The sequence below is a fragment of the Aethalodelphis obliquidens genome, unplaced genomic scaffold, assembly GCF_003676395.1.
Source record: "Aethalodelphis obliquidens isolate GAN/ISIS:26980383/991018 unplaced genomic scaffold, ASM367639v1 scaffold2, whole genome shotgun sequence".
In the NCBI taxonomy this organism is placed as follows: domain Eukaryota; kingdom Metazoa; phylum Chordata; class Mammalia; order Artiodactyla; family Delphinidae; genus Aethalodelphis; species Aethalodelphis obliquidens.
In genome coordinates, this window is record NW_020837946.1 from 60,771,820 (window position 1) to 60,782,388 (window position 10,569).

Consider the following 10,569-nt stretch of genomic DNA (forward strand, 5'->3'; position numbering starts at 1 on the left):
TGCTCTGCAACAAGAGAGGCCGCGATAGTGAGAGGCCTGCGCACCGTGATGAAGGGTGGCCCCACTTGCCGCAACTAGAGAAAGCCGTCGCACAGAAACGAAGACCCAACACAGCCAAAAATAAATAAATAAATAAAAAGCTGAGCTGACATCCTTCTTCACTTAAAAAAAAAAAAAAAATAGACGAGATTTGAATAGACATCTCACCAAAGAAGAGTATAGTAAATAAGTGCAGGAAAAAATGTTCAATACCATTAGTCATTAGGGAAATGCAAATTAAAATGACAATGAAATACCACCACACCAGCACTACAATGGCTAAAATAAAAACGACAGACAATACCAAGTGCTGATATGGATGTGGAACAACCACAATGTTTGTACACTGCTGGTGGGAATGCAAAATGGTACATCTACTTTGGAAAACTCGCCATCCTTTATGAAATTAAACATACACTTACCATCAGACCCAGCAATCCCACTCCTAGATATTCACCCAAGAGAAATGAAAACATATTTCACCCAAAGACTTGTACTTGAATATTCCTAACAACTTTATTCATAATCAAAAACTGGAAACACCCAAACGTTCATCAACTCGTGAATGGGTTGACAATGTGTGCTGTATCTAAATGATGGAATACTACTCAGCAATAAAAAGCAACGTACTACTGATAAACACAACAACATGGATGAGTCCCAAAAGCATTATGCTAAGCACAAGAAGGCAGGCATGAAAGACCACACATTGTGTGATTCCGTTTATGTAATATTCTAGAAAAGTCAAAACTAGAGTCGCTGAAAGCAGATCACTGGTTGCCAAAGATAGGAAAAGAATTACAAAGACAAGAGGTAACCCTTTGGGTTGATGGAAATGTTCTATGCCATAACTGTGAGGGCAGTTAAACAAATATATGCACTTAAGAGAATTTATTGATTGTACACTTAAATTTTGTGAATTTTATTGATGTCAATTACACCTCAGTAATATCATTTTTTTAACTTTAAAATTAAGACATTCTTTTTTATTGCCTCAATATGTTTCTCCCAGTGGAGAAAAATCTGGTGTTAGAACCACAGTAACTGCTATTGGAAATTAATAATAAATAGCATCAATTGATAAATGTTTAACATGGGACACTTAGAATGACCTAAACTGCCAACTTCACTTTTTTCAGCATAAATTAAAAATAAGAGGGGTTCCCTGGTGGCGCAGTGGTTGAGATTCCGCCTGCCGATGCAGGGAACACGGGTTCTTGCCCCGGTCCGGGAAGATAACGCGTGCCGCGGAGAGGCTGGGCCCGTGAGACATGGCTGCTGAGCCTGTGCGTCCGGAGCTGTGCTCCGCAACGGGAGAGGCCACAACAGTGAGAGGCCCGTGTACCGCAAAAATAAAAAAATAAGAGAGGGGGTGGTTGACATAATGGATTTTGCTTCGAGAGAAGGCTGCTTTGGTGTTTCATTTGATCTGAAATGGAAAGGTAACAAATATGGGGATCATTTTAGTTCAGATGTATCAAATCTCCTTATTATTCTAGAGCAAATATTAGTGGGTTGAAAGAATCTCAAGCTGTAGACGTTTCTCAGGTCTATTTTTAAACTCAAACTGGCTCTTTCCCAGAAAGAAGAGGAACAAAAATTTACTGGCAGTAAAGCCTTTACCTTTTTTTCATTGAATTTTCTGAGGAGATTAAAAAAAAAAAAAGCCTCTGAAAAATCAGAACAGATGGGACATTATGAAAAGCATTGCAGAACAGAATACTTTTCCGAGTACTTAGAAGAAAATAAAGTGCTCAAAGAGACCTTGTCTTTTTAAAACATCAGTTGACTAGAGACAAAGTATCCGATATAGTAAATATTTACTTTTCTTTGAAGGAACTGAAAACAATAAAAGACCAGTCACATTAAATTGTTCTCAGGGTTGGTCTATAAGGCACCAGTCCAAAGGATTTCCATCTGAAAAGAGTTTGTAGAATCCTCCTTAGCAATAAGATAGTCGAGGGGTTTGGGTAAAGCTTGAGAGAATTAATTAAAATGTTGCTCATTAGCATTCACTCTTTCTTTTTCCTAACCAGAAAACTATCCTTTAGATATCAGTATAGGTAAATTTTAAACAGTGCAAACTCTCCACTGGGAAATGGGTAGCTGAGAAAATCCCAGATTTGTACTCACTAAAGTTTCACAGTCTCTCAGTGAGGTCTCTACAATCTCATCTTGTGGACGGATGAATTGGTATTAGAGTAAATTACCTGGCTCTTTGCAACAGGGAAAGGATGTGAGGTGGCCTCTACAGGGTTGAGGGAGAGTGTGGAGGGCTCCACGTGTTAACTCTGGTTTCCAGTTCGCCATGACTCTTTCATCACACAGACTTGCTACCAAACCATTGGGGATGAGACCGTGTAAGGGAACACATTACAGCAGCTAGTGAAATAGACCAAAAAACTGTCAGTCCCAGGAAAAGTACTGGAGAAAAGCATCACAAATGCAGCAGTGAATCTTTGCCAAACCAATACAGTTGGTTTGTTGGTTTTTTTTTTTAAAAAAAACATCACACTTGACAAATCCTTCCTGAGTTTCAAAGGGAAGAGACAAATAAGCTTCCATTTTGTTATCAATAAAGGTAGCAGGTATCAAGGGCTTAAATATCATCTTAAGAATAAAATATAGAGAGAATATGGCAAGTTATCATAAGAAAAAAATAAAGAAAAATAAGTGCAGTAAAAACAATAAAAGCAAAATCTTCCTGAAAGGGAAGCTGGGAGTACATTTTCTTGGCTGAAGCTCTAGTGTGAGTAAAAGGGAAAAAAATAACATCTTGAAAAGGCCAAATGAAATGGTAAACCAACCTTCAGTACTAATGACATTGTCAAGAGGCCTTTAGATGGGTGATTTGGAGTGTTGGTCTTTTGACACCTGAGGCTGTTTACCAAGCTTAAAGAAATTGGCAAAAGTTTCAAAAATGCTTTCAAAATCTCTTCATTGTAATTCTTTTTAGTTCAAGAAAATCAAATAGATGCCTATAGCTCTTAGGTGAGTGGGGACTGAAAAGCATAAATGTAGTGTTGTAACAAATCCAGAGTGTTTGGAAACCATTGTGTCTGTGTCTTTGAATGTTTGGAATTGTACAATATTTACAGAGATGATCTAAAAGTGGATGGTCAGGCCTAGCTGCAGATGGTTGCCTGGATAAAAATGGGGGTCCTAGGAAACCCAACACAGACCTCTCTCAGCTCCAGAAACAAGTGTAGTTTAATGAGGTCACCTCCTATAAGAGATATAGGTGATACATTGCTTTGATCATTTGACAAGCATGACTTCAGGGACAGAGCGTGATCCAAGAAGCCAGGTCCATTCCAGGACCTGGATCTAATATCTGGAATCTCAAGAAGTCTGGACCTGGGCTGTCATGTGGGAGGACTTCTTAAGGGAATTATTTTTTCTTCCTGGCTAAAGAGGCACTGACGAAGAAATATCTCTTCTTTTGCTGCCATTGGATGAATACATCTAGCTAGCTAGCTAGCTATCATGTATCAAATTCCTGACCTATTAAGATTTGAAGTGAGCCATAGAAAAGAATGAAATAATGCCATTTGCAGCAACATGATGGACCTAGAGATTATCATACTAAGTAAAGTAAGTCAGACGAAGACAAATATGATATCACTTATATGAGGAATCTAAAAAAAAATGATACAAATGAACTTATTTACAAAACAGAAATAGACTCACAGACATTGAAAACAAACTTATGGTTACCAAACAGGAAGTTTTATATATATATAAAACTGAATCACTTTGCTGTACACCTGAAACTAACAACATTGTAAATCAACTATACTTCAATTAAAAAAAAGATTTGAAGTGGTTTGTCACATAGCTATAGTAACTGGAACACTGGGAGACTGGAGAAATTAAGAGATGCCAATGAAAATTGAGGACATTCCAGTGAAACAATCAAGTAGAGATATCAAGTAGTTAGTTGGGTATATGAACGTAAGCAGACAACTGGGCTGGAGATATGCCATTGGCGAACAGCATGTGGATCCTATTGAATTTCATGGGACCAGGTGAACTCACCTGGGGCAGGAGGTTGGGTAGAGAAGAGGAGCTAGTTCAAGACCTCACTCTGAGGAAATCCAGTGTTTAGAGGTAGGAATGAGGAGGAAGAGCCAGAAAGGGGAACTGAGACAGAGTGCCCAGTGAGGCCATGAAGAATCTGAGAATGGTTTGTCACAAAAGCTGAGAGAGACAATTATTCCCAGAACAATGGTAGTGATCAACTTTGTAGAAAACTATCCAGAATCAAAAAAAGATAAGAGAAAAATGGTCGTTGGATTCAGCAGCAGAGAGATCACATGTGACCTTGAAAAAGAGCAATTTCAGTGGGAGTGGTTGGGACAGAAACATATGGGGGTTTTGATCTCAGAGATGGAAAAACAGTATGTTATTTCAGAAAAAGGTGGATCAGCCATGCCGTATGCAGCTAGCTTAAGTGCTACTGAAACAGCACAGTTTACCTGCTTTGAGGAACAGCATAAATTTTTGGCATCAGAACTGGGTGGAAAGAGCTATGTGCAAACTAAACGCACTGAACTTCAGTTTCTTCATCTGTAAAATAAGGATGACACTACTTCTTCATAGGGTTGTTATAAGCACAAATGAGATAACATTTTAGTACGATGCTAGGCATATAGAAGTCTGCTCAATGCTCGTTCATTGAAAACACACTTATTGAGTGCCTACTGTGTGCCAGGCCCTGTGCTGGGTGCCTAGGATCCAAGAATGGGAAGTTTCAGTCTGTGATCTCCAGAAAGTTACAGGCTAGTGAGGAGATAAGCCTACAAACAGTTGCATTAGTGTGAGATCATTGCATCAGTGGGACTGTGACAAAGGAGAAGAAAACCTGAAGTGTGTCTGAGGGAGTGAAAGAAAGCTTTGTAGGAGGACCAGCATTTCATCTGTGACTTGAAGGCACGGGGTGGGTTTGCCAGGTGCACAAGCTGTGGAGGGTATTCCAAGCAGAGAGAACATCATGTGGAAAGCCTCAGGAATGGGACTGAGCACAGGATGTTCTGGAACTGTAGGTAGCTGAGTATTCCTGGAGTATAAACTGTACAGAACAGGTAGAGGTAATTGAAGGAAGGTGCTACTATGAGGCCAGGCCGGTGAGAAGGAAGAGGATGAAGAGCCTCATTTGTCATGCAGGGAAGTTGAGACTTTGTCCCAAAGGGATAAGGAACCATGGAAGTGCTTGGCATAGGCAGTGACAAAACCATTCTTAGGCATGGAAGATGGACTGAGAGTTTCCTTAGCTTTGTAAAATGCCCTGACCTTTACTCTTAAAAAATGGTACCTCTGACCAGCGCTCAGCAGGACAAGTGCTAGCATTTGTTTTTCTAACTGTGACACTGGACTATTCTCATTCTTTTGTAGGGAGGAACTCATGGGCCAATAGAACAGAATAGGGAACCCAGAAAGAGACTATGCCAGGGGAAAGTCTGAATTAGCTTTCTATTCTTTCTGTGGAGGATGATGTCAGTGTCATGTGAAGATCAAAGAGCACATAGCAAAAATAAGTCGGGAAAAGTATTAAAGAGATATAATAAATTTAATAGTGATATGATGAGATATTTGTGATTTTGTGATATTTGTGGTATTTGCAGTTTTATCAATTTGTGATTTGATGTTTTCTTTCTCATTCTAAATTCATTTCTGTACATACTTTTATATGAATGATTTTGCATTCTTTTTCTTAAAGAAGGTTTTAAAAATTGAATATGCTTTAGAACTCCACAGAATCTGGATAAACCATTGAGTACTGCATTATCTTTATTGTTCCCGTAAACCTGCCTGCAACTTTGAAAATATTTTATTCAACTCTCCTCAGTTTCCCAGTTTGAGCCTGCCATCTGTTTCTAGGACCATGACTGATACAGTAGTGTTCATGTTAGTCATAATCTTTGTCCTTCACTTATACATTATAATCTTTTGTATATATGGAGAAATTCACAATCTAAAAAAGAATACATATCTATATCTATCTACTTATCAATCCATCTATTCTCTGTATGTGTCTGAATATATATAATGTATACATATATGTCAATGCCATATATAGATTAAGTAATTATTAACAGTGCTCCTTGGAGGAGAACAAGGGGCAGAGGTTAGATGAGGAATTACTTTCATTGTATTCCCCTTTTTTATTGTTGAATGTTTCTCGTGTTTATGTATTTATTTTTCAAATTAAATTTTGGTTTCATTTCTGTTCAGACTAATTCACTAGGCACTTTTTGAGGGAGGACAAAGCACAGAGTTGGGTTTCACTCAAGTTTAGTCAATATGGTTTATCTTAATGTTCTCTGTCCACACAAAATTTTCCTATACTCAGAAGGTTTCTGGGACTGGTGACGGGTCCCTAAAGAATAGAGTAGCCTAACATTGTCCAACAAGTAATGGGGATAAAAGTAACGCTTTTCATTTTATTCAGATCTTACCTTTGTTAGAAAATATTCTCTGAGGTCTTATGAGGAGAGATTACATTACTAGAGGACAATTTTTATTTTTATGCACTTTTGAGGCTCTCCCTAGAGTTTCATAGTAGTTTTCAGGCATAATGTGAAATGCCCACACTATTTTTCACACATCTCCCCAGCCATACAGCTGACCCCCAGTTTCACACTCTCTTGAAGCAGGAACACATATCCTGGGAACCCGGATATGCAAAATACATTCCGGCCCCATCCAGCTGATTGAGGCCAAAGCCGCATTCCTTGGCAGGGAAACTTGCCCGGAGTAGGCAAGTGTTGACCTTAAAACTAAAATAGCCAGTTATTTTACCAGCAGAATGGGTTCATTCAGGAATAGCAGAAAACTGCACTTCAGGTAAGCACGCTGTAGCAAAAACTATGGGCAAGTCTGGAGAAACAACGGAGAGGAACATTCTTTTATAGGAGAAAGGGGAAGTTGGGCTGTTATAAAGAAAGAGTCCATTGGAGGAAACTGGGAGTTCAAAGTGTAGTGACTTTTCATTGGCTGAGTTGTGATGATGGTCTCTCATTGGCTGAGCCGTTGCCAGGCGAGGAAAAAAATCTTCCTTCCTCCTGCTGGGGTAGTAAAGGAGTAACCTTTTTCCTGTTGGAGATGCAAGGTAGTCTAGTCCTATTTGGGGTCTGCAGATATCACGGAGTTGTAGAGTGTGGGAGCTCCCACTTCTGGCCTTCCTGACTCCAATTTTTTTTTTTTTTTAATAAATTTTGAGGGTTTTAAAATATTTATTTATTTTTGGCTGCGTTGGGTCTGCATTGCTGTGTGCGGGCTTTCTCTAGTTGTGGCGAGCGGGGTCTACTCTTCGTTGCAGTGTGCAGGCTTCTCATTGCGGTGGCTTCTCTTGTGGAACACGGGCTCTAGGCGTGCGGGCTTCAGTAGTTGTGGCACGCAAGCTCAGTAGTTGTGGCTTGTGGGCTCTAGAGCACAGGCTCAGTAGTTGCGGTGCACAGGCTTAGTTGCTCTGCAGCATGTGGGATCTTCCTGGATCAGGGATCAAACCCGTGTGCCCTGCATTCGCAGGCGGATTCTTAACCACTGCGCCACCAGGGAAGTCCCCTGACTCCAATTTGAATGAAGTTTCCTTTTTTTCATTTTCACATGAGTAACTCCCCTGTGAGGATTCCCCTCACACACTCCGGGTATGCAGAAGACTGGAAAGATGGCTAGAATCATTGTAAAAGAAAGGAAGTTTGTTGGGTGGAAGCCCTTTGGATGCCCATGCATCACATTGCAGAGCAGCCTGCCTCTTGGCCTGCTGGGATAGAAGCCCTGGAGCCAGGGAGGCAGCTGAGGTCTGGGAAGTTCTGCTAGGGAAGGGAGGAAAAGGGGCACCTCTTGCTATGCAAACATATCCCCACAAACCCAGAAAAGAAAGAATGGAGAAATATGGACTTCAAAGTTGAGTTTGTTTGCTTTTTATTTTGGTCCTTACTTGTCTTTTGCCAGCAAGTTATCCACTCCAATCACTGAATGCCTTGGGAAAGCGACCAATTTCTGGAATATATCTGACAGTACTTTACTTTGGATGTTTCTTCCCTACATAAATGATTTCATCAAGGCCAGAGAAGTATGCAGCCATGTGACTTCACCCCCACCAACCAAATACTTTCCATCCTCCTCATGCCTCAAATTCTTTTAATAAAACAAAGCCTTATATTCCACAATTAGAGATAAGGCATACTACCCTAGGAGATGGAGCATGTTGGCTTAAATACACGGGAAGGTTGTTAAGGGATCCCCTCAGGAAAATCCCCTCCATGGGGCCTGAAGATCCTCTGACACCTCATTGTAAAAAATTTTTCTTGCTATGGGAAGCAGATGGAATTAACAGGCTGCGACTTTAGTCTGTTCTTCTTAAGCAAGGCACATATGAATCTCTTTGTCCTTTCTCAAAAGATAGGCTTTATTTATTTATTCATTTTTAATTTGGCCAGCCGGGTCTTAGTTTCAGCACGCGGGATCTTCGGTGTGGCATGCGGGATCTAGTTCCCTGACCAGGGATCAAACCGGGCCCCCTGCATTGGGAGCACAGAGTCACAGAGTCTTAACCACTGGACCACCAGCCTCAGAAGATAGGCTTTATATCTGCGTCAAAGGACAAGAACATCTGCAAATACCCTACTTTGTTTAGGAATCATGCTCACTCTTTGTGTTTCTGTAAAATAGAACAAAGAAACCTACCCATCAGTGACTCAAATGAGATAAAAGAATTGTGATTGGAAGACCCCAAAGACCTTTGATTTCTACCTTGAAGAAAGAAATACAGAAGCTCAACACTGTGGCTCCCTCCCCTTCCTATCACCTTGGATGGCTTGCAAAGACTTGGCTGTAAGAGAACACCCCAAACCCCACAAAAGAACTACCAGTTTCTGGGCCTGAACCATTACGATGGCTGAAGAAACACAGTATGCGTAGTGCCCAATCTTGATTTTTTTTTATTAACTGACTTTTTCTTGAGGTATATAACATATAACAAGTAACATATGGTTGAAATGTACAGTTTGATAAGTTTTGATGTATGTATCCACCCATGAAATCATCACCACCATCAAGATAGTGAAAATATCCATCACTCCTGAAAGTTTCCTTGTGCCCTTTATGATCCCTTCCTCTGTACCTCTCCATCTCCTCATCCACCAGGAAACTACTAACCTGTTTTCTGTCACTATACATTAGTTTGAATTTTCTAGAATGTTATATTGATAAACTCATACAACACATACTCTTTTTTGTCTGGCTTCTTTTGCTCAGTGTAATGATTTGGAGATTCATCCATGTTGTTGAATGTGTCAATAGTTTATTCCTTTTTATTGCTGGGTAGTATTCCATTGGGTGCATATACCAGTATTTGCTACCCATTCACCCATAGATGGCCGTCTGGGTTGTTTCCAATTTGGGGCTATTATAAATGAAGCTGCTATGAACATTCAAGTACAAGACTGTGTAGATGTATGCTTTCTTTTCTCTTGGGTAAATACCTAAGAATGAATGTCTGGATCATATGGTAGGTGTATGTTTAACTTTCTAAAAAACTGACAAACTGTCTTCAAAAGTGGTTGTGCCATTTTATATTCCCACAGCAGTATATATGGGTTCAAATTCCTCTGCCTTCTTGCCAACACATGATATGGTCAGTAATTTTAATTTTAGCCCTCAGTAGGTATATAGTGGTACTACATTGTAGGGTTTTTTTGTTTGTTTTTTACATTGTAGTTTTAATTTGCATTTCTTAATGACTAGTGATGCTGAGCATCTTTTCATATGCTTCATATGTGTACTTGCCATCCATGTCTGTTTAATTCTCTTGCCTAATTTTTTTAATTGTGTGGCTTGTTTCCTTATTATTGAGTTTTGAGTTTTTTTTATATATTCTGGATGCAAGTCCTTTATCAGATATAAGCTTTGCAAATCCCATTTGCAGGTAAGGATAATCAACTAGCTTTTGGTCTCATCAATTTCTTCTATTGATTTTGTTTTCTATTTCGTTGATTTGCGCTCTGATTTTTATTTCTTTTTTTTCTGCCTACTTTGAGTTTCATTGCTCTTCTTTTCCTAGTTTCTTAAGGTGGAAAATATAGTCATTAATTTGGGTCCTTTCTTTTCTTTTATATAGGCATTTAGAGCCATAAGTGATCTTCTAAGTACTTCTTTAGCAGCATTGTACAAATTTTGATGTGTTGTATTTTTTTTTATGAATTTATTTATTCATTATTTTTATTTTTGGCTGCGTTGGGTCTTCGTTGCTGCGCGTGGACTTTCTCTAGTTGCGGCAAGTGGGGGCTACTCTTCATTGTGGTGCACAGGCTTCTCATTGCGGTGCTTCTCTCGTTGTGGAGCATGGGCTCTAGGTGCATGGGCTTCAGTAGTTGTGGCTCGTGGGTTCTAGAGTGCAAGCTCAGCAGTTGTGGCACACAGGCTTAGTTGCTCTGCAGCATGTGGGATCTTCCCGGACCAGGGCTTGAACCCATGTCCCCTTCATTGGCAGGCGGATTCTTAACCACTGTGCCACCAGGGAAGTCC

The 10,569-nt window shown here is 39.9% G+C and overlaps 1 protein-coding gene across 1 annotated transcript in view; it reads left to right on the forward strand.

Annotated features, from left to right (window-relative positions):
* The window catches only part of METTL8 (methyltransferase 8, tRNA N3-cytidine), a 131,500-nt gene extending 122,014 nt beyond the window's left edge, over positions 1-9,486 (forward strand). Inside the window, exon 13 of the mRNA XM_027128459.1 lies at positions 8,716-9,486. Coding sequence (XP_026984260.1) covers positions 8,716-8,754 — 39 coding nt within the window. The 3' untranslated portion in view covers positions 8,755-9,486. The remainder of the gene's footprint in view (positions 1-8,715) is intronic.
* The last annotated feature ends 1,083 nt before the right edge of the window (positions 9,487-10,569 follow it).